At 38.4% G+C, this 25,523-nt stretch overlaps 1 protein-coding gene across 2 annotated transcripts in view; it reads left to right on the forward strand.

Moving 5' to 3' along the window:
• RHBDL2 (rhomboid like 2) overlaps window positions 1-25,523 on the forward strand; it is a 45,751-nt gene that overhangs the window by 14,389 nt on the left and 5,839 nt on the right. For both annotated transcript variants that reach the window (XM_004467117.5, XM_004467118.5), the window contains exons 2-6: window positions 3,720-3,986; window positions 6,905-7,053; window positions 10,362-10,474; window positions 21,687-21,787; window positions 24,801-24,861. In XM_004467117.5, coding sequence (XP_004467174.1) covers window positions 3,741-3,986; window positions 6,905-7,053; window positions 10,362-10,474; window positions 21,687-21,787; window positions 24,801-24,861 — 670 coding nt within the window. In that variant the 5' untranslated portion in view covers window positions 3,720-3,740. The remainder of the gene's footprint in view (window positions 1-3,719; window positions 3,987-6,904; window positions 7,054-10,361; window positions 10,475-21,686; window positions 21,788-24,800; window positions 24,862-25,523) is intronic.

Consider the following 25,523-nt stretch of genomic DNA (forward strand, 5'->3'; position numbering starts at 1 on the left):
GGAGTGGGGTGGGGAGGTGGGGGGTATACTGGAACCTCTTATGTTTTTTAATATAACATTTTTTGAGATGTATATATCTTCAAAAAAGTACAATTTACAAAAAAGATGGGGGGGTGGGGAGTGGGTTATATGGGAACCTCTTATATTTTTTAATGTAATGTTCTTTGTGATCTATTAACTTTAGTAAAAAAAAAAAAGAGTTGGCACCAACTTGCTGTTGGTAAGAGGTAGGAGGTGAGGCATGACATCAAGACGACTTCAAGCTTGAGTAACTGGCATGATATTTGCTTAATGAGTATGTAAGAAAGCAGTCGATTCAGTACACAGTTCCACTCCATGAGTAACTATGATTGAGAGTGACCAAGTAGATAATTTGATAGCTGTGGATGCTTTGATTTCTGTGTTGTAATTGTTGCTGACTTAATTTGAGACTCCTGATCTGGTCAGTTTGGCCTCCAAGAATTCTAGAAATCTAGTACTTCCAGTCACTACCCCAACTTTGACCTGTAGAATCCATGGGGTTTATACAGGCCACACCCAAGAAAGGACAAAATTAATGACAACAGGACCTTAGATTAGACTTGCTTTGTGAGGCTCCAGGTAGGGAAACCTTGGGCCCAGGCATGGGAATGCTGGTGAGATTTCAGCATTGTATAAGGAAGAACTACCTAAGAAAATGCAGCACCCCTATTGGAGAATGTTTAGGTTGTCTACACTTTTTCACTACTTTAAATAGTTCTGCATTGAGCATCCCTGCAATATACCTTTGTGTACTTACTCAAATACATTTCTAGGCTAGATTTCTAGAAGTAGGACTGTTCTTTTGAAGAGTATATGCTTTTTACATTTTATAGATGCTGCCCAATTAATTGCCTTCCAAAAAGACTGCATCAGTTTACCCCCCGTCAGCTGCACCCATTTCTACCTGGCTTCCTAAGTATGGAATATGATCAATCTTGTTCTGTATTTCCAATCTGATTGGTAATACTTTCAAGGTAGTTAACCATGTTCAGAAATTCAGGTGTGTGGGGAGAATATAGGAATGGGAGGGACAGAGGATATCAGAGGTGGGGTGGAGCATCTGTGAGCATCCCAATGCAGGTGCTGGAGAGAAGGTAGTCTGAGAGTGGTCCCTGCCCTAGGGAACAGAGCAGGCAGGTATGGGCGTCAAAGGGGTGATAGTGATGACTGAGAAGAAGGGGAAAAAACACATGCTGTAATCATTACCCGTCATCTTTAAGGGTAAAAGAGGCAATGGTTTCATCTGTTGCTAGAGCCTAAAGTAGCTGGTACTACATACCACATCCTTTTACTGCATACACCAAGGGGGAAAGCAAACATGCAACAAGTCTTGGTTAAATCAAATGGGTCAGATGTCTTTGCGGCACAGGAAATACGTTTCACTAAATACTTAAAATGTGTGGGCTTGAATATGTAAAATTTCTGGAAATTTTGAAATTTAGAGAAAAGAGAAAATTTAGGGGAAAATGTAATCCTTATTTTTCTAGTCCCTGTTTTTGAGGAGGTATTGGGAATTGAACCCAGGACCTTGTACATGAGAAGCAGGTGCTCAACCACTGAGCTATATCCACTCCTCTTTCCAGTTCCATTTATCTATCTATCTATCTATCTTAAAGTTTTAAAAAATGTTTAAAAATTTATTTCTCCCCCTTCCCTCCATCATCTGCTCTCTGCATCCACTCGCTGTGTTTTTTCTGTGTCTGCTTGTATTCTCATTAGGCAGCTCTGGGAACAGATCCTGGGACCTTCCAGATTGGGACAGAGATGATCATTCTCTTGCGTGACCTCAGCTCCTGATCTGCTGCGTCTTTTATTGTCTCTCCTCTGTGTCTCTTTTTGTTGCTTCATCTTGCTGTGCCAGCTCTCCGTGTGGGCCAGGCACTCCTGTGCAGGGCAGCACTCCATGCAGACCAGCACTCCATGCAGGCCAGCACTCTGCATGGGCCAGCTCATTACACAGGCCAGCGTGCCTTCACCAGGAGGCCCTGGGCATCAAACCCTGGACCTCCTATATGGTAGACGGGAGCCCGAATGCTTGAGCCACATCCACTTCCCTCTAATCCCTTTTATAAATATAAAATTGTATTGTTAGTAATGTAGAATGTTATTTTCTCATAAAATTATCATGCATGGTATTTAAATTTATGCTGTGGCTTAATGTTAATCATCTCTTATTGAATTTGCTTTTAAAACACTTTCATATTTGTGGTTAAAACTTGCTCACCTTAAATCCACACTGTAGGTTTTTCAAATTATGAGAAATGGCAAAAACTAGAAATAATCATCACTATTCAAGAAAAGCTAATGGAACAGTTGTCCTATAGGCTTAACGTCTGGCTCTGGGGAGTGGGAATAGGAGTGGGAGAGGTGGGAAGATGTAGGGAAAGGAAGAACCTTCTGTTTTCAGAAAAGTTGCTAGGAAAAATGAAAATAAAAGGAAGATTTTCTTCCCTAAATGTATTGAATACAATGTATTGTAACCTGGAATCTTGCCTAATGAGATTCATTTGAAAGTAAATTTAATTTGACCCCTTTCTATGTAACTTGCTGTATAAAAATGGGCCTCAGCTCCAGCCCCATTCCTTCCATTTATCCATCCACACACTCACTCATCCATCCATAGTCAATAACTAATTATGGAGTATTTATTATGTGCCAAATACTGGTCTAAGAAGTGCTTTAAGTGCATCATCTCAACTTTTCCAGCATTGCTGGAGGTAGTTACTATCATTATTCCCACTTTCCACTTTCAAATGGAATCTGAGTGTTCCTCAATAAGTTAAACATATACTTAGCAATTCCACTCCTAAGTATATACCTCAGAGAATAGAAACAGGTGTTCAAACAAAATCTTCTATATGAATGTTCATAGCAACTCCAGTCACAATAGCCAAAAGGTGGCAACAACCCAAATGTTCATCAACAGATAAATGGATAAACAAAATGTGGTATATACATACAATGGGATATTATTCAGCCATAAAAGGGACATACTGATACATGATACAAGGACAAATCTTGAAAAGATGCTATGTGAAAAAAGCCAGACAAAAAAGTCACATATTGTGTGATTCTATTCATTTGAAATACCCAGAATAGTTATTTACATAGTGACAGAAAGCAGACTAGTGGGTGTCAGGGGCTGGAGGGAGCTGAGGGTGAGGAATTCTGAATCTGAAACCAGAAACCTGAATTTGGCCTAGAATAGAAGCAAGATGCAACTAAGAAGGGAAATGAGACTGCTCATTGAAGTTAGACAAAGCTGTGTTCATTTATGCAATGTGCCTGGTTTGGGCTCTGAGACAAATCACCTCATGGCAAAGCCATCTTTTACACTAATGGTTGAGTGAAAGTCAGTGGCAGAGGGTAAGGAAAGACAATATGAGGTAGGGTTGCTATTTCAAGGTTCCAGTGCACCTCCTTGGGTGGGGCAGTAGGTGAAACCAAAGGTGACCCCTGGGAGCCCTTTCCCTCATTTGGAAAGACCTTAGTCCTTTGCCATAATTATGTAATGGTGATGGTGGAGTAGACATTATGAGTGTTTGGGCACCAGGGATCATTTTGATTATCTTAAGCTGCCTTCTATTAATATACAGAAGGTCTGAAAATGAATGGTTGTGCCAGAGAGCCTAGGAAAGAGCCATGGCCTGAAAGCTATGGGGTCATCTATTTTTCCCTGACATTCATGTCCCATTCAGGTGGAGGGAGGACCCAGGACAATGGCCACTGCTCATGAATTGGAGATGGATAGTATGAATCTGAATATGGCAAGAGAGATCAAAGAAGAGCTGGAGGAAGAGAAAGAATTGAGAGAGGATGTGGAATATAAAGCTCCCTTCAAGGATAGAAAGGTGTACAGTATTGTCTCAAAATGGATGCTTCCTGAAGAGGCCCGAAGAACATACTTGGATCGAGCTAACTGCCTCCCACCCCCTGTCTTCATCATCACCATCAGTCTTGCAGAGGTAAATGGGTTGGATGGTATAAGTACCACTGGGGAGTTGCAACCAAATGCTGGAGTTTAGATGCATGATTTGGAGATGTAGAATGTGAATTTTTAAATGGCTGGAAAACATGTAAGAAGAGAGCTCTTTGGTAGTAAGTACAGCAGAAAGAACCTCAATCTCACCCTCTCTAGAGCTCTCTTTTTAGGTTTTTCCTATGCTCCTGGTCACTTTCAATGAAGGGTTGAGTTTCATCTTTCTAACAGGTTCCCTACCCAGGAGTGACTCTAATTTCAGTAGCTTTGTTTCATTTTAGCTAGTGGGGTACAATCTTGGGGTTGCAAATTTGTTTGCTATCATGAGCCGACTTGAATTGATTGGAAAGGTCTTTCTGGAGACATATATTTAGAACAATTTTAGGTTGCCTCCAAATTTTGGAAGGAAAAAAAAATTGGGGTTCTCTATGTCTACTTTATGCATGAGTCTGTGTTTTCAGACTCTGATCTAGCCGGTCCTCTTATTTTCCAAAAGAAGACGCAAGGCCCAGAAAGGTGGAATGACTTGCCCGAGTTTACATAGTGCCTAGGCCAGGACTAGGCATCTCCTGAGTCTTGTCACACCCAGCTTTTACTCCCCTACTGTGTTAGTCAGGGTTCTCTAGGGAAATAGAATCAACAGGAGACATCTGTCAATAGTATGTGATTTTTAAAGAGTCTCTCACTTGACCATGGGGATGCACAAGTACAGGTTCCACAGGCAGGCTACAAAGCAGGGCTCTGGATGTAAGGCAATGAAGGTCCTTGATGAGTTTCTGGGAGACGTTGGCTGTCTAAAGATGAGCTGGGAAATTCTCTCTGAATGCTGAAATCACTTCCCCTTTTAAGGCATTCAACTGATTGGGTAAAGTCATTGCTGATGGCAATCTCTATGCAGCAAAGTCACTGGTGACTAAAGTCCATAATTGTCCTTGTATTACACTTAGCCCAGTGCTGCTTGATCAAACGACTGGGCACAATTACCTGGCTGAGTTACCAAATTAGCCTAACCATCACACCTACTATGATGTTGCATAAAGAAATTGGCAGACCTGCGTAGGGGTGCCCCATGTGCAAGGAGTGCTCCCTGCATGGGAAGCCGCCCCATGTGAAAAAAGCGCAGCCCGCCCAGGAGTGGCGCCACACACACCGAGAGCTAACGCAGCAAGATGACGCAACAAAAAGAGATGAAGTTTCCCCGTGCCACTGAGGGTGCAAGTGGACACAGAAGAACACACAGCGAGTGGACACAGAGAGCATACAATGGGGGGAAGGGAGAGAAATAAATAAAATAAACCTGAAAAAAAAAAAGAAATTGGCAGAGGGTGGCTGCCTGTGGGGTGTAACTTCAGGAGCCCTAATTCCCACTGATGTCTCAACTCCCTTTAACAGAGGCCAAGCCTCTTACGGCTCAGATAAAAGTAAGGCTAATATGTAAACATTCCTATGAGAAGCTTTGTTAAGATGAGTTTTTGTTGAAGGGGCATAGTTCTAAATTTTGTCCAGAACAAGTGGTTTTACTGTGAGAATACCTGCAACTTGGAAGCCATTAGGACCTGAAGCAGAAATTTCAGATCTGTATCCAGATTCTTTGTCCTTCTCAGCACCCTACCTCATTGTATCCTTCCAGCTTCTGTTCTCAGTGCTAATTGCCTTGGTCAGGCCAGCTTACCTTTTCACACAGGTCATGTCAGGCCACAGATCAGCCTATGGAATGATTGGCCTGTGTATGGTCCAATCAGCTGTGGGGGTGGGGTGAGGACTAAAGAATGGGTTAAGGGCACATGGTACAAAACATGCCTTTCTAGCCAGTAAGTGTTAAGGAGACGGCAATGTTCCTTGGAAGAGTCATGGAGCAGGTACAGAGACATTCACCTCTCAGAGAGGATCAGGGTTGACTTAATTTTTTTTTTTAAAGTTTCCTTTAAACAATTAAAAAATGTTTTTGGAATAATTTTTGATATACAGAAAAGGTACAAAGATAGTTTAGAGTTCCTGTATACTGTGCACCCCTTATCCAATTGCCCCCATTGTTAACATCTTACATTTCCCATGGTACATTTGTCAAAACTAAGAAACTGACACTGGTATATTACTATTAATTGGACTCCAGAGTTGATTTGGATTTTACCAGTTTTTCCATTAATGTCCTCTTTCTGCTGCAGGATCCAATCCAGGGTAACACATTCCATTTGGTTGTCACGTCTCCCAATCTCCTCTGGTCTGTGACAGTTCTTCAGACTTTTTGTTTTTCATGATCTTTAGAGTCTTGAGGAGTTCTGGCCAGGGATCCTGTAGAATGTACACCCTGCACCCCACCAATCAGAGTTTGCCTGATGTTTATCTCATGATTAGATGGGGATATAGGTTAGACAGAGGTAAAGTATCCTTCTTATCACATCCTATCAGGTATCCCCAGGACATCACTGGGGAGGTTAATTTTCATTACTTGCTAAGACAGGGCTTGCCAGCTATCTCCACCTTAAAGTTCCTGTTTTCCCTTTCTCTGTTCTATTCTTTGGAAGTGAGCATTGACTTGACTTTATATTAAGTTGGAAATGAAAGATTAAATGGTGGGGATGGGAAGATGAGGGCAGTGAGTATTTAAGAGTGGGAGAGAAATGGTGGAGAATTTAATGCCAAAGAGCAGAGTGGGGAAGAGGAGGGGAAAGGGGTTCAGAAAGGGGGCATGTGGTCTAGGACTGCTCCTAAGGGTTGGAGGAGGTAGGATATGACCACAACTGGCATGGTGGGGAAATGAATTCCTATTATCTTCTAAGCACATGCTGCAACGTGGCCCACTTGAGGGTTAATCACTTAAAGCAAGTAACCGCCTATGGACTTTAGTTGGGCCACTTTCTGAAGAACGTGTGGTTAATGTTTATGCCTGCCTCTCCCTGTCAGCTGGCAGTGTTTATATACTATACCGTGTGGAAGCCTCAGAAACAGTGGATCACGTTGGACACAGGCATCTTGGAGAGTCCTTTTAGCTACCGTCCTGACAAGAGGGAAGAAGCCTGGAGGTTCATCTCGTACATGCTGGTACATGCTGGGTATGGAATGTCAGTTAAGTCACTGATGTCAAGAACAATTACTATAGTTCATTGTAACCCCTGACATTTTTTTCAGTGCTTTACTATTGATAAGGCACTTTTCACTACCATAATCTCATTTGGTCCTCACAGCAACCCTAGGAGGCAGGTATTGCTCTCACCATTTTATGTCTGAGGTTTAGGGGATGTAGTCACTTACCCCAAGTCACACATCTAAGTTGCGAGCTAGGACCTCAACCCATGGGTTTTAATGCTGAGTCCAATGCACCTACATTGCATTATAACTGTCTAATAGTGGTATTTACATAGGAAATATTAATGAAGAGACCAAACCATTACAAAACCAAAAATATGTGTCACTAGTTTCTTCATGTTAAATGTTCCCTTTAGGTTATAAAATGTTGGAGAACTGAAGCATTAGTGCTACTCCACTCTCTCCCACTCCTTTAAAAATTATTACATGAACTAACCTACTTTCATCTCTCTCCTTCCCTCCCTAACTTTCTTCCTGAAGTTGTGGGTTTACAGAACAATCATGCATAAAACACAGAATTCCCATATACCATCCTATTATTAGCACCTTGCTTTGGTGTGGTACTTTTGTTAGAATTTATGAAAGAACATTTTTATAATTGTACTATTAACTACAGTCCATGGTTTAACTTAGGGTTCACTGTTTTTGTTGTGCAGTTCCAAGGATTTAAAAAAAATTTTATTCTAGTAACATATATATCCTAAAATTTCCCCTTTTAACTACACTTAAATATATATTGATGAATGTATAATACTGTTACCCATCTGGAATAATTCATACAATAGGAAATGTACCATCTACCTTTTAATTTGCATAGTTTCTTAAAAGCTGATAATCTTTCACAGCCTCACTTAAAATCCATGACTCACTCACCATGCCTGCTGCAGACAATGAGAATCTTCTTGCTGCTGGTCCTACCTATCTGTGGCTTTAGGTGAAGCCAACCTCATGTCTGCGACCTACCGTGCCTTGGACCTGAAAAGATGACTCTTTTGGTCAGTGGCTAAATTGGCATCCGTGGTAGGACACATGGATCAGAGGTTTGACAGGTCAGGGCCAGAATCACCAAGAATACTTCAGTTTCTGTAGATACTTCCAGAATTTAGTTTCCCATTTAACAAATATGTTCTGAGGAAACATGGCCCCTGCACCCAAAGACTTTAAAAGTATAAGGGTGGGGAGTGGATGTAGCTCAAGTGGTTGAGCACCTGCTTCCTATATACGAGGGTCCCGGGTTCAATCTCCAGGACCTCCTAAAAAAAAAAGTGTAAGGATGAAGAGTCAGCTAAATAGTAATGTAAGGCAATATAGCATTATAGTACACAGTAGTTACTTAACCTCTTTGTGCTTTAATTTTCTCATCTGTAAAATGGGATAATAATAGGACCTTTCTCATAAGGTTGTTGTGATGAAATGAGACGATTATAAATAATTTTCAGAGTGCCTGACACAAAGTAAACACTCAAAAAAGCATTAGCAAGGCTGTGTATGACATGTCACGTATGGAGGTTGTGTCAGTTAGGAATGATTTTGATACGATTAACAAAAAAAAATCTGACTAATAGTGGCTCAAAAAATAGAGGTAATTTTTTCCCCATGTAATGTAATAAGTCCAGAGGTAAGTGATTGGTTCAGCAGTTTAGTGAAGCCCAACGCTGGCATCTCTGCTAGTCTGTTGGTCTTTCTGTCATGATTGCAAGTTGGCTGCTGAAACTCTTCATTCAAGGCAAGAAGAAGGGGGAAGGGTTGGCAGCAGGTACCATTTGCATCCATCCCTTTTGTCAAGAAAACAAAAACTTTCTTAGATGTCTACTAGTAGTATTCTTAATTGCATCTCATTGGCCAGAACTATGTGCATGTCTACCCCTAGCAACAAGAGAGGTTGGGAAAGTTATTAATAATATTAGTTCTTCCAACCTTGCTAAAGGAGGTGGGCAAAGGAAAAGGGAAATAGATTGTGGATTAGCTACAGTAATATAAACAAAAAGAGGGAAAGATCAAAGTGGACATAGTTTCACAATGACATGGATTTAAGTTGGATCTTAAAAAGTGGGTAGGATTTTGATGAAAAAATTATTATTTCTATTTCAGGTATATAAAAGTATCTCATCTTTATGCTACGTCCAATATTGTGGTTGAGCAGCAGCAGGAGTGCTATCAGCCACGTTGTCCTCAAGCTATTCCCAGAGGATAGGATGCCATTCTTTGATCTCCCATTCAAATTCAAGAGCATATATTTCATATTGTTTTTTATGTCTGAGGTCCCTAAAAAACTAGTGTAACTGTCCTTGCAAGATATCTAATTCCTCATGTCTTAGAAGATGGTTTGAACACTGATAGTTGTGTCTGGGTACACTGGTGGGTATAAAAGTGAGCAATCTTTTCTGCAAGATATCCCCAGAGAGTCTGGTGAGTATTTCAATGATCTGCTGAATATTTTTGGGTAAATTATAAGCAAAAACAGAAATCCTAAAACTAATATGAACATTGCTGGACTTGGTGGAAGATCTAATGTCTATTTGGTTTTAATTTTTGGTTTAGTCTGAAATATCTATTATGTTATATAGCTACTAAGTTAAAGATTAATGTAATTTTTCAAATTTTGTTCTGGTGTTCTGCAGAGATACTTCTGGGGTTTTACAAGCAAAACAATATGAATTTGATTTAAAAAAATATTTTTATCCATTTAAAAATACCTGCACTCATGTTATAGGCTCAATTTTTGTGCATAGAGATAAGAACTTTAGCTAGTATTGCTAGGTAAATGTTTTTGTGTACAAATGGGGGTGAAGTTTCTCTGCCATCTCTGTTACACTGAAGAATAAACTAAGATTGCAAGACAGGCTGTTTAAAACCTATTAAAATGTGAACTCAGTAAAGAGTGAATTAGGATTTTCTCAATATTGTGCAACTGAAACAACATCAGATGCTGAGGCTAACTTAAGATGTTAACTGTCATCTAAATCCTCTAATTGCAGGTTTCTGTACCTTAAAGCAACCTCTCTGATCTCTGTTTGATGTTATAAGTTATTAGTTATAAAACAGAACTTAAAAAATAAAATTTATACTGCTAAAACACTTTTATCTGATTTACATTTTGAGGATCCATATGAAATTTCATTTGTAAAAAAGATTCTACTTACAAAAATTAGCGAATAGAATTCTAGTCACGCAATTCCTCATTTAGAAACAATGCAGCAATGTCCATTAATCTCCCAGGGAAAGAATTGCTTGGTTAAGTCATAATACTTGACAACTGTGTTTATCTCTGCAGAGTTCAGCACATCCTGGGGAATCTTGTTATGCAGCTCATTTTGGGTATACCCTTGGAAATGGTCCACAAAGGCCATCGAGTGGGGCTGGTGTATCTGGCAGGAGTGATTGCAGGTCAGTGTTCTGAGGGTAATACAGAATCAACACCTCTGGGCTCTTGGGATTAAAAGCAAAGGTAATAAACATTTATAGCGAGTTTCTTACCTGTCAAGATTTAATGCACTCCCAATATGTGCTAGGGAGCATGTTAAGCCATTAGAGATCAAAAGATAATCTATTGTACCTGCCCTCAGGAATCTCATGGTCAGACAGGGTTTTGCACAATTGGAAACCACAAATAGTTTGGTGTATGGGCTCTTATATCTGGTAAAAGCCTAAAACCAGCTCATGTAACAGACTAATGATTTTGGGTAGTATCAAATTTGCCTTTAAGAAAGATAACTTCAGGAGAGCGTAGAGACTAGCTAAAGGGGTTGTATTAAATCAAGTTTCTCTAGGGAAACAGAACTGTCAGGAGATATCTATAAATAGTATGAGATTTTATAAAATTGTCTCACATGACTGTGGGCATGCAGAAAGCCAAATTCTGTAGTAATAATAATAATAATACCTAGAGATCCTGAGTACGCTTTAACCAGTTATCCTCAATGGTAACATTTTGCAGAACTATAGTACTGTATCACAAACAGGATATCGACACTGATACAGTCAAGATACAGAACATTTCCATTGCTGCAAGGATTCCTCATGTTGCCTTTTCATAGCCACATGCTCTTCCCTCCTGCCCCCACACCTTCTTTAACTCCTGGCAACCCACTAATCTGTTCACCATTTCTATAATTTTGTTATTTCAAAAATATAAATGGATTCATACATTATGTAGACTCTTGGGACTAGCTTTCTTCACATAGCATAATTCTCTGGAGATTCATCTAGGTTATATTTATCAATAATCACTCCTTTTTATTGCTGAGTAGTATTCCATGGCATGAATATACCACAGTTTGTTTAACCATTCAACCATTAGAGGATATCTGGGTAGTTTCCAGATTTTGGCTATTTTAAATAAAACTGCTATAAACATTTGCATTTGTGAACAGGTTTTTATGTAAATATAAGCTTATATTTTTCTGGGATAAATGCCCAAAAGCACAATTGCTTGGTCATATGGTAGTTGCATGCTTAGCTTTTTTTTAAAACATTTTATTTTTAGACAATTGTAGACTCACATGCAGAAAGATAATACAGAGAGAGCGTATGTAATATTTGCTCAATTTCCCCCAATGGTAGTATCTTTTTTATCTTTAGGCATCAGGGCTGGGGATTGAACCCCGGACCTGGTATGTGGGAAGCTGGCATTCAACCACTAAACCACATTGGTTCCCCTGAGTTGGTTTTTTAACTTTTTGCTTGTTGTTTCATTTTGTTTTGTTTTTAGGAGGCATCTGGGACCAAACTCAGGACCTCCCAAGTGGAAAGCAGGCCTCAACTGCCTGAGCCACATCTGCTCCCAGTATTTTCTTTAAGAAATTGCCAAAATGTTGTATAAGTTGCTGCCCCATTTCACATTCCCACCAATAACGTATGAGAGATTCAGTTTCTGTGTGTCTTCAACAGCATTTGGTGTCTTCAGTTTTTATTTTAGTCATTCTGATAGGTATGTAGTGATAGCTCATTGTGTTTTTAATTTGCATTTTTTTCTCCAGGGGCTATAGTGATGTGAATATCTTTTCATGTGCTTTTTGCCATCTGAATATCCTCTTCAGTGAAATGTCTATTCATGTCTTTTGTCCATTTTTAATTTGGACTGTGTGATTTTTACCCTTGAGTTTTGAGCGTTCTTTATATTGTAGATAGTGGTCCTTTATTGAATATGAAGTTTTATTTTATTGTATTTATAAATATTTTCTCTCAGTCCAGTATATTGTATGTTCATCCTCTTAAACAGGGTCTTTCATAGAGCAAAACATCAAAAATTTTATGAAGTCCAATTTATCAATTTTTCCTTTTACGGACCTTGCATTTGGTATCATGCCTAATTACTAGGAACTGAAGATTTTCTCCTATGCTTTTTTTTTTTTTAAGATATATTTTTAAAAATTTATTTCTCTCCCTTTCCCCCCTATCCCCCACCCCAGTTGTCTGTTTTCTGTGTCCATTTGCTGTGTGTTGTTCTTTTGTCTGCTTCTGTTGTTGTCAGTGGCATGGGAATCTGTGTCTCTTTTTTTTTGTTGCATCATCTTGTGTCAGCTCTCTGTGTGCGGGCAGGCTGCACTTTCTTTCGTGCTGGGTGGCTCTCCTTATGGGGTGCACTCCTTGCGCGTGGGGCTCCCCTATGTGGGGGACACCTCTGCGTGGCACAGCACTCCTTGCGTGCATCAGCACTGTGTATGGGCCAGCTCCACACAGGTCAAGGAGGCCCAGGGTTTGAACTGCGGACCTCCCATGTGGTAGACGAATGACCTATCCACTGGTCCAAGTCCGCTTCCCATCCTATGTTATCTTTTAAAAGTCTTATATTTTGCACTTTACACTGAAACCTGTGGTTCATTTTTAGTTAATTTTTGCTTAAGCTATGAGGTTTAGGTTGAGGGTTTTTGGTTTGTTTGTTTTTGCCCATGGTCATCCAACTGCTCCAGCACCAATTGTTGAGAAGACTATTCTTCCTCCACTGAATTGCTTTTGTATTTTTGTCAAAAATCAATTGGCCGTAGTTGTGTGGGGCCATTTCTGGGTTTTCTGTTCTGTTACACTGATCTGTATGTGTCTGTCTGCTAGTACCACATAGTCTTGATTATGTGGTACATTTCTAGACTACAGTCTAGAAATGGGGTAAATTTATTTCCCCTTCTTTATTCATTTTTTTTCAAAATTGCCTTAGCTAGTCTAGTTTGTCTTTCCATATATTTTTTTTTCATTTAAAAAAAGTAATCACTTATACATAAACATACATAAACAATAAACATAAACAATAAGTGTATAATAGAAGTTGTGAACTTACAAAGCAAACATGCATAGCATCATAAAGGGGTCCTATATGTCAACCCACCACCAATACTGTGCATTGTTGTGAGATATGTTTTACAAATTATGAAAGAATATCATAAAAAATCGTACTACTAACTATAGTCCATATCTTATATTTGGTGTAGATTCCCCCAATTATTATTATTTTTAAAAATATATTTTTATTACAGAAGTTGTAAACTTATGAAACAATCATGATTATGTGCAGAATTTCTATACAACACCCTCCCACCAACATACCACACTGTGGCAGAACATTTGCTACAGATAGTGAGATAATATCATCAGACTATTACCACTAACCATGGTCTTATGTACCTTTGGCAAACTTTTTCTATACTACCCCATTAACAACTTAGTACATCTTTTGCATAGATGTGTGTTTTACAGTATTGCTGTTAATCACAGTCCATAGGTCACTCCAGTTGTATTTTTCCCATGCTTCTCCACATTCCCACCACCCTGCAATAGTTATGTACATCTGCTCTAGCTCAAAAAGGACACTCTTGTATCTGTACCATCAACCACAATTGTCACCCCTGGGTTTTCTGCATTATTCAGTCTCTAGATTATTCTCTAACTTTCTTTCATATTGACACTTACATACCTAGACTACTTTTGACAGTCACATTCCCATATGTAAACCAGCTGTTACTCACTATAATGTGTTACCACTAACTCCATACATTTCCATACTTTTACAGTAAAGTTAACTTCTACATACATTAGGCATCAGTAGTCCATCTCAGCCCTTCTCTTATCTCCTTTAAGAACTAACACCTACCACCAGGTCTTGAAGATGTTTTCCTACATTTTCTTCTAGAAACTTTATGGTTCTTGCTTTTATATTTAGGTCTTTGATCCATTTTGAGTTAATTTTTGCATAAGGTATGAGATAGTGGTCCTCTTTCTTTTTGCTATGGATATACAGTTCTTTCTCTCAGTATCATTGGTTGGATAGACTATTCTGCCTTATCTGGGTGGGTTTGACATGCTTGTCTAAAATCTCTTGACCAGAGATGTGAGGGTCTGTTTCTGAACCATCAGTTTTGTTCCATTGGTCTAGGTGTCTGTTTTTATGCCAGTACCATGCTGTTTTTACCACTGTAGCTAGGCAGTATGATTTAAAGTGTGGAAGTGAGAGTCCTCCAACTTCATTTCTCCTTTTTAAGGTTTTCTGGCTATTCAGGACCCCTTACTGTTCCAAATACATTTGGTAATTGTGTTTTCCATTTCTTCAAAAAATGCTGGTAGAATTTTTACCAGGAATGCATCAAATCTGTATATCAATTTGGGTAGAATTGATATCTTTTTTTAAAAAGATACTTAGATTACATAAATGATACATAAAAATTTTACAGGATTCCCATATGCCCCACTCCCTACTCCTCCCACACTTTCCCACATTAACAACCTCCTTCATTAGTGTGGTACCTTTGTTACAATTGATCAACATGTATTACAGCATTGCCACTAAGTGTGGATTATAGTTTACATTATAGTTGAAACTCTCTCCCATACAATTTTGTACATTATGACAAGATATATAATGGCCTGCACCTGTTATTTCAATGTCAGACATCTTAATGATATTTAGTCTTCCAATCCATAAGCATGGAATGGTCTTCCAATTATTTAGGTCTTTTTAAATTTCTTTTAACAATGCATTATAGTTTTCTGAATACAACTACTTTACATCCTTGGTTAAGTGTTTTTTCCTAAATATTTGATTCTTTTAGTCACTATGGTAAATGGAATTTTTTCCCTGACTGCCTCCTCAGATTGCACATTACTTGTGTCTTTTAAAGTCTGTTTATTCTAAGTGTAGTGACTCTTTTTTTTAACTATATGCATGGAATATCATTTTCCAGACTTTCACTTTCAATCTGTGGGTATCCTTGGATCTAAAGTGAGACTCTTGCAGACAACATATAGGTGGCTCATATTTTCTCATCCATTCCACCAGTCTGTGTCTTTTGATCAGGGAGTTTAATCCATTATATTCAATGGTATTATTGTAAAGGCAGTTCTTATTTCAACCATTTTGACCTTTGAGTTTTATCTATCATATTTTAGTTTTACCACTCTTTTGGCACTTTTAGTTACTTTTACTGATATAATCTCTATTTCTAGACTCTCTTCCAAGCCTTTCTCTCCTGTCTTTTCTTTTCAGACTATAGCACACCTTTTAGTATTTCCTGCACGGTCGGTCTCTTTGTTATAATCTCTCTCAGTTTCTATTTATCTGTGAATATTCTAAACTCACCCTCAATTTTGAAAGACAATCTTGCCAGATATAAGATTCTTGGCTGGACGTTTTCTCTTGGGGTATCCTGAATATATCATACCACTGTCTTCTTGCCTCCATGGTTTCTAATGCGAAACCGGCACTTAATCTTATTGGGTATGCCTTATATGTTATTCATTGCTTTTCTCTTTCTGTTCTCAGAATTCTCTCTTTGTCTTTGGCATTTGACATTCTGATTAGTATGTGTCTCAGAGATGGTCTACTCAGATTTACTCAGATGGGAGTATGCTGTGTTTCTTGGACATGGATATCTATGTCCTTCAATAGGGTTAGGAAATTTTCTACCATTATTTCTTCAAATATTCCTTCTGCCCCTTTTCCTTTCTCTTCTCCACCTGGGATACTTATGACATGTATGTTTGCATGTCTCTTGCTGTTGTTTATCTCCAAGACTTTGTTCAACTTTTTCCATTCTTTTCTTCATCTGTTTGTTTGGTATGTTTGCTTTTGGAGACCATGTTTTCAAGCTGACCAATCCTTTCTTCTGTCTCCTCAAATGTGCTGTAAACCCCCTGAATCCAATACAATCTAATATGCCCAGAGGAAAAGACCAGTTTACAAACATACTCCAGTATTTCTTTTTGTAATTCATCAATAATATCAAACTACTACACTGGTTGTCTTCTTTCCATATAAACTTCATATTGTCTATATGTATAAAAACTTTTGTTGCAATTTTATTTTATTTTATTTTATTTTTAAAGATTTATTTATTTATTTAATCCCCCCCCGCCCCGGTTGTCTGTTCTCTGTGTCTATTTGCTGCGTCTTGTTTCTTTGTCCGCTTCTGTTGTCGTCAGCGGCATGGGAAGTGTGGGCGGCGCCATTCCTGGGCAGGCTGCACTTTCTTTCGCGCTGGGCGGCTCTCCTTACGGGAGGCACTCCTTGCGCGTGGGGCTCCCCTACGCGGGGGACACCCCTGCGTGACATGGCACTCTGTGCGCATCAGCACTGCGCATGGGCCAGCTCCACACGGGTCAAGGAGGCCCGGGGTTTGAACCGCGGACCTCCCATGTGGTAGACGGACGCCCTAACCACTGGGCCAAGTCCGTTTCCCTTGTTGCAATTTTAATAGGAAATGTATTAAATTGGTATATCAATTTGGGGAGAATTGACATCTTTACTATTTGAATCTTCTAATCCATGAACATGGTATGTCTGTCCATTCATTCTGATCTTCTTTGATTTCTTTCCTCAGCATTTTGTAGTTTTCAGCATACAAGTCCTGGACATGTTTTGTTAGATTTAACTTAAGTATTCCTTTTATTTTTTGAATGATTGTAAATGGCATTGTATTTTTAATTTCAGTATTCACATATTTATCACTGGTATATAGAAATACAACTGTTTTCCTAAAGCATTAATATATTTCATTCTATAATTCCTCCATAGTAATTATGTGAATGTGTATGTACATATTTAGGTAACTGAATTAACCTAATGTCATACCTAATTTATTAAACAACTAATTGCATATTTTATCTAACAAAGAAAATTCATTTCATATAAAATTCATAAACGTTCCTGGGATACTCACATATGATGTTCAAGAACCATTTGCAACACTGTAGGGAGAATCAGAGGTGGGGCACAATTTTTTAGCATAAGGCATAGAGTTCTGATGAAGGGAAAAGTCAGATTAACACACAAATAGGGAAGCAGTTGTGACTCAATTGATAGAATGTCTGCCTACCATATGGATGGTCCAGGGTTCTATACCCAGGGCCTCCTGACCCATGTGGTGAGCTGGCCCACACTCGGTGCTGCTGTGCGCAAGGAGTGCTCTGCCAGACAGGGGTGTCCCCTGCATAGAGGTGCCCCATGCACAAAGAGTGTGCCCTGCAAGGAGAGCCACCCTGTGCAAAAAAAGTGCAGCCTGCCCAGGAGTGGTGCCGCACACACAGAGAGCTGACGCAGCAAGATGACGCAACAAAAGGAGATACAGATTCCTGGGCCACTGACAAGAAGGGAAGTGGACACAGGAACGCATAGAGAATGGACACAGGGAATAGACAAGGGGGGATGAGGGGAAATAAATAAACTTTTAAAAATCTAAAAAAAAATCCACACAAATAGTAACAGTTTAAGGCAACAGTAAAGAGATGCAAGTGATGATTAGCTAACAAACGAACCAAAAGGAAGGCTGAACCCTTGCAGAGACTGGCAGACATCTTGTTTCAACTTGTAGCAACAGATTTTGGTGAGGAAAGTAACTTACTCTTCATGGCTTTGTGACTGTAAGCTTCTATCCCAAAGAAATATCCTTTATAAGCCAACAGATTTCTGGTACTTTGCATCAGCACCCTTTTGACTGACTAGTACATAATGTTTTCATTTTTTCCTTTGCCTGGACCATTGCCTCCTGTTTCTTTGTATATGTTATATCTTTTGTTGAAAACTAGTCATTTTTAGATTTTAATGCATTATTGCTAGAAGTTAGACTCTGAGTTGTCTGTTCCTAAAGCTTGTATTCAGTTGTGTTATGACAAATTTTCCTTGAATGCCAGGAGTGGGAGAAAGAGAAAGAGCTAGAAAGAAAACTAAAAAACTTTTTTCAGTTTCTGCATATTGGCCTAGAACATTACAAGAATATATTTGGAGAATAGCTCCATGCCAAAGCATTGGGGCCTCCTTGATCCTTTCTGTACATGTGTTTTGGTCTTATCTAGGGCATGTATGTGTGACCTAGGAATTCCCTTGTTTACAGGGTTCTCAGTGTTCCCTCTTTCCTAGGAAACAGTTTCCTTATTGTCCTGGGCACACAACATATGCCTTATAGCCGGTAATCTCCTGCCTAGGCAGCTACAACGTGACTTCTCTCCCATAGCATTCTGTAGGAGAGCACTGTTAGCTGCCTTCTACATGTAAGGCAAGTCCTGGGGGTGTGAGCCTATAATGAGCATCCTGGCTCAATTCCACAAGCTGCCACCAGTCAGATTGTGCCAAACATACATGCTCCCCATATGTGCATGAAGATTACTCTGCTCCCTGTAGAACTGAAGCCAGGGATTCCTACTGGGAGTACAGAACAGGCTTTGTGCCTGGCCAGTGAAGGACTGGGGAGGAGTCAGTCAGTGCATCATGAGATCCTAACACTTTTAAGTAGCCTTTTTTTTTTTTTTTGCAGTTACCCTGTTTCTGCAAACTTTTAAGTATTTTGTGGAGCTTTTCTTAAGATGTTTCTGCAGTTCTTGTTATTCAAAGCCTCAATAGGAAGATGAAGTCCTGAAGCTTCTTATCCTTTTGATTTTATAATTGATTTTTTTTATATTGTTAGGTGAAAATTTATTTATATATTATAGTATCAATTTATTTTATTACAAATTCCGACCATAAACCAGGTGAGATAGACTTGAGGATATAATGATGAGCCACAAATAGTTGTATTTACTGCCCTCATGGCACTTAATGGAGGAATCAAACATTAAAGATCAGACAAAATATGAACTCTGGTGGTATCATTAAGGAGAGCTAAGGGTATAGCATAAAAATTTAATAATTTTTAATTTTAGTAATTTTAGTTTTCATAAATTATGATTTTTAAATTATCTACAGCTTTGTATTATTTATATTGTCATTCTTGATTTTGATATAGATAATAGTTTATTGTACCCAGAAATATTACTGTAGTTTAGTTCAGGGTAGACTGAGCAATTGTTATATCCTAAGTCAGGTTCCTAAAAATGGGAGTATGCTATACAATTGATTAAAAAAAATAATTATTCCCCCCCCCATTGTCTGCTCTCTGTGTCCATTTGCTGTGTGTTCTTCTGTGTTTGTTTGTCTTTTCTTTAGGTGGCACTGGGAACTGATCCTAGGATCTTCTGGAGTGGGAGAGAGGTGCTCAATCTCTTGCGTCACCTCAGTTCCCTGGTCTGCTGTGTCTCTTATTGTCTCTCCTCTGTGTCTCTTTTTGTTGCTTCATCTTGCTGCACCAGCTCTCTGCTCTGGCCAGCCTGCCTCATGGGTCAGCACTCCTGTGCAGGCCAGCCCTGTGTGGGTCAGCTTGCCTTCACCAGGAGGCCCTGGGAATCAAACCGTGGACCTTCCATATGGTAGACTGGAGTCCAATCACTTGAGCCACATCTACTTCTCCTACAATAGATTTTTGTATATTAATCTTGTATCCTGCAATCTTGTTGCTGAATTTGCTTAGTATTTCTAGGTGTTTTTTTCCCCCCTTCTATATCATCTGTAAATCATCATGTTTTATTTTTCCTTCCTGATCTGTTTGCCTTTTATTCTTTTTCTTGTCATATTCTGCTGGCTAGGATCTCCAGCACTGTGTTAAAAGAAGAGTGACAGTGGGACAGTTTTGCATTTTTCCTAAACTTAGGGGGAAGGCATTTGGTTTTTTACCACTAAGTGTAATTTTTATAATTGTACTTTTAACTATAGTCCATTGTTTACAATAAGGTTCACTGTTTGTATTGAATAGCCCTATAGTTCAAAAAAAATTATTCTAGTACATATAAACAACCTAAAATTTCCCTTTTAATCACATTCAAATAAATATTTCAGTCCTGTTAATTATATTTACAATGTTGTACTGCCATCACCACCATCCATTACCAAAACTTTTCCAACAACCCAAATAAAAACTGCAATTTAAGCATTAATTCTCCATTCTCTACCTTCACCCTGGCCCCTGGTAACCTATATTCTAGTTTCTGACTCTATGAATTTGCTTATTCTAATTATTGCATATCAGTGAGATCATATATTTCTTTTTGTGTCTGGCTTATGTCACACATTTCTGTGTCACAATATTTAATCAGGATGTTCAAAAATAATGAAACTTATTTAATGGCATTGCTCACTGAAAGAATTTTTTATTCTGTGAATGAAGTAAAAATAATTTGAAAATATTGTTTAATCACTCTTGTCCATTTAAAATTGTTTTTGTGTTTTAAAAATATATTAGTTTAGTAGTACATACATGTATAATTTGTAAATTATTATGTGTACATGCATTGTAATAGGTGCTTGAAAATTTTTTTACTGATCAAAAAAAGTCTGTTGGTCCCCTAGAGCAGAAAGGTTTCAGTGAGGGCTTTCTACCTGGCAGGGTGGCAGAGGCAGTAGGGAGATGGAGAGCAGAAACTTGTCATCAGATGCTTTGAAAAGACAGAATCAACAAGGCTTAGTTACACACATCCCACTTCCCACCTTTTTTGGATCTTATTTTTCTGTCTTTGCCTGTTTCTTCTATCTTTTATTGCCTTTTGCGATGGTCAGGTTCTGCCTGGCTCCAGCATCTACACCTCTGCTTTCCCCATAGCTTGATTTCAACTTGCGGACTTTACTGTGCCCCAGTTTCAGAGAAGCAGAGAGAGAAGGAAGAACATGAATAACCTGTTCACATCCTCTATTTCTGAAATAGTCTCTTGGCATGCATCTCTTTGCCATTCTGGTCTATTCACACTGCTGTCCAGTTCAACTTCCTCAGAGATTAGACCATATTACACCCCTCCCAAGAAAGTGGCTTTACATTTGAGATGAGTTTAGATAAAGTGTCCCAGGTATTTGGATAGTTTGACCAACTATATGAGATAATTTAAAATATTAACAATTAACCAGTATGTAAACACACATCAGGCATCATTCTAAGCTCTATAAATAAAACAATTCATTTACTTCCCTAACAACCACTGAGGTAAGTTCTATTATTATCCCCATATTGTAGGTAGGGAAATTGAAGCACAGAGAGGTTAGGTTACTTGCCCATCACTCAGCTGTTAAGTCTAGCTCCAGTGTCTGTGCTCTTTATCACTATTATACTGCCTTTCTAAGGGACATTTAATGTTAAAGAGAAATTGGGGTAATTACCCCCACATGGCTATACTTCTGTAGTATGGACGGGACAAAGTGAGTTTATTGCTTGTCACTATGATAGTGATCCACACGTACCAAACTTTTACCCTAGATCAGAAACATTGATCTCTCATGATTCTAATAGTCAGGTCTTGGTCCTTTGTTTTATTTGTTTAGGATCTCTTGCCAGCTCCATCTTTGATCCACTCAAATCTCTTGTCGGTGCTTCAGGAGGAGTCTATGCTCTGATGGGAGGCTATTTTATGAATGTTCTAGTGGTAAGATGACCTTTGAGAATGGAGTCTATGGACTTTTTATTTTTTAAATAAATGGTATTTGGTTCATGGAATTGTCATTTATCAATATTTACTGTGCACTCATCTTCTTTCTCAGAATTATACGACCACCAAATATTGAGTTTTCCTTTCATATTTATATTTATTTTTTTCTGGTCTCAAAAGTAGTGAGTACTAAATAAAATTTAGATTGAAAAACAGAATGTCAAAGTTTCCAGGATCATATCTGTGAACAATTTGATATGTATCTTCTCAGATATGTATATATTCAAAATTCTACCAGTATTAATATTACAAAAATGGAATCACCCTGATACTGTTCTGCATCTTAACATGAAATATCTTGACCATCTACCCTAGGCAGTACACAGAGATCTGCCTCCATCTCTTCATCTGCTTGATAGCATCCTCTATATAGCTGCATCATGATTTATTTAACCAGTCCTTCAATGATAGACATTTTGGGTGATTCTAGATTTTCACATTTACATATAATACCATAAGGAATGTTTTTTCACATTTATCTTTATACATTTTGTGAAATTTTTTTTTCCATAAGTGGATTTACTAAAAACTTTAAATTTTCATAGTAATTTGCTAAATTGCCCTTCAAAACTGGTGTACCATTTTCCACTCCCACAATAGTACATGAGAGTGCCAACCACTTTTTAAAAAAGGCTAAATGCCTGACTAGTTCTTAGCTCTTTAAATATTTAGGTATACTTTAAAAATACTCTTGGGGAAGCGGACTTGGCCCAATGGATAGGGTGTCTGCCTACCACATGGGAGGTCCACGGTTCAAACCCTGGGACTCCTTGACCCGTGTGGAGCTGGCCCATGCGCAGTGCTGATGCGCACAAGGAGTGACCTGCCACGCAGCGGACACATGCAAGGAGTACACCCTGTAAGGAGAGCTGCCCAGCGCGAAAGAATGTGGAGCCTGCCCAGGAATAGTGCTGCACACACAGAGAGCTGACACAACAAGATAATGCAACAAAAAGAAACATAGATTTCCTGTGCCGCTGATAAGGATAGAAGCGGTCACGGAAGAACACACAGTGAATAGACACAGAGAGCAGACAACTGGGGCGGGGTGGGGGGTGGGGAATGGGAGAGAAATAAATAAAATATAAATGTTTAAAAAAAAACCTCTTGGATGAAAAATATGAAATAATGATATAAACTGTTCCAAATAGAAGGGTCATTTAGAAAAGTTGTTTAAACTATGGGTTACAACCCATTAGTGATTGTGAAACTCAGTTTATGGAATTCTGATCAAAATTAAACAAAAAGAAAGAAAAGCCAGTGAGTGTTATGTGTAATAAGGGCAAGTACATTTATGTGTATACTGGAGTATTTCTTACTGTGTATTTCTTACTGTGGATCATGGTCACAAAAGTTTGAAAGCATCTGATTTAGAATAAACATGGTTATTTTGCATCTTAACTCCTTGGGAAGTGTCATTAACTTGAGAGGGAAGAAAGAGGTAACTCAACAAATTGAAGAAGAAATGCCTTTCTGAGACAGCAGTTCTCTCATGACACAGGGAGGGTACTGCTCGCTGGACTGAGACTTTTCAAAGCTAAAATCAAATGATGTTGCTTTTTAACCAATATTATCATTTAAAAAAAAGATTTAAAATTTAGTTAAGTCTTTGCTAACTTCTATTGGGAAAAAGGATGAAGAAGGATCAAATGAATATCAACAGAAAATACTTGGAAATAATCTTTTTGGGTTTAGTTTGTTTTATTTTTATGAAGTGAATTTTTTTTGGCAGTTGAACAAGTTGGCTTTATTGCACAAGGGAGAAAGTACTATGGGGAACCATGCACTGTGTCATTCATGCTTCTTGACTTTTAAGCCCATTACAAAGCTACAGAGTCAATACAGCATGGTACTGGCACAAGGATATATATCTAAACCAATGGAATCAAATTTGGAGTTCAGAAATAGACCTCCACATCTATAGCCAATTGATTTTTTTAAAAATAAAATTTTATTGAAATGTATCATTTATACATGAACACACAAACAATAAGTGTATAGTAAAATTTGTGAATTTATAAAACAAACATGCTTATCATCATACAGGGTTCATCATACATCTCCTCACCACCAATACCTTGCCTTGATATTAAACACTGGTTACAAACTATGAAAGTGCATTGTCAAAATATTACTACAAACTATAGCCCATTATCTTACACTTTGTATATTCTTCCCCCAACCCACCCAATTATTAACACCCTATATTAGTATTACATATTTGCTGTTGTTCAGGAGAAAATAGTCTCATATTTGTCCTATTAACCACAGTCCATCATCCAGCACTGGTCCCTGTTATACAGTCCCATGCTTTGCACAATCCATTCAAAGTGTACACTCTGTGGCTCTCATTTTCATCGAAGAGTTGTGCTGTCATCACCTCAGTCAATTTTAAGTGTTTTTTTTTTTAAAGGAGGTACCGGGAATTGAACCTGGGACCTCATGCATGTGAAGAAGGCACTCAAACACTGAGCTAAACCTGCTCCAATTTTAGAACATTTTCATTACTCGAAAAGGAAAAGTCTCACATCCCCTTATATTCTCATTTTTGACCCTTTAGTATTGAAATATCTTCCCGCCACTGCTGTAAAATGTTACAAAATTAACATTAACTATTGTCCATAAGTTACATTAGTTGTAATTTTCCTGTGTTGAAATGTTGTTTTCGTATTACTTATATTTAGATTATATCCAGCTAGTAAGATTGTGTCTAGTTTATGCCTTGGAATTAAAATATCATGTTTGATTTTATTCTCCAAATACATTTGAAAACTGGACTGTTAACCTGGCTTTGTTTTACAAATATTTAATACTCAAACTTTATTTTAAGTGGGGGGGAAAAAAAAAAAACCAAAAAAACAACAAACAACCAAAAACAAAAAAACAGATGAAGAAATGGAGTTGATGTTTCATTTGCTGACCGGTTATATTATTTTTATCTCTTTGCAAGAATTTTCGAGAAATGATTCCTCTCTTTGGAATTGCCAGACTACTGGTCATCGTCTTTATAAGTAAGTGTGTTTTGTGAACACTTTATACCTTCTATATAATTGGTTTGACTTTCAGAAGGCCTTTTCACAATTTGAAAACACTAACTTTAAGTTGATTGCTAGCCTGGAGTCAGAAAGAATTGTTGGCTCTATACCCTAGGCAGAAAGGTGTTAAGTGGAAGATTTTCAGACTCTAATGGGTGGTTCTTAGAGATGCATTTTTTTCCCCTGGAGTAAGGGACTGATCAAGTGTGCAAAGGCTGGCAACAATCAAAAAAGGTGAGGCCTCAAAAGTAATCATTGGAATCTGGCAGCCCAAAGTTTATTGGTGATCAGGACAAGGTCAATTTTGGTGAAGTCATTTAGGCGAGAATAGAAGGAGTAGAACTGGAAGGGTTCTTTGTAAAGGTGAACAGAGAAGGGAGGAAACAGCTCATGATGGATAAGGAGGTCAAGAGGAGGCTGTTATTGTTTCTAGATTGGAGAAATTACAGCTTGCTTATATGCTGACGGTAGAGATCAGAGAGAGGGGGAACCTGCTGACAAGACACAAAAGGGGAAACAACTGCTGGAGCTCTGTTCTTGAGCAGAAGAGAGATGATGGATCCTACATACAAGAGATAATAATAGCCTTATATAGGAGCACAAAGAGCTCATTCAAGTTATTCATAGTGTCAGACAGG

Source organism: Dasypus novemcinctus, chromosome 9 (genome assembly GCF_030445035.2).
Source record: "Dasypus novemcinctus isolate mDasNov1 chromosome 9, mDasNov1.1.hap2, whole genome shotgun sequence".
Lineage (NCBI taxonomy): Eukaryota > Metazoa > Chordata > Mammalia > Cingulata > Dasypodidae > Dasypus > Dasypus novemcinctus.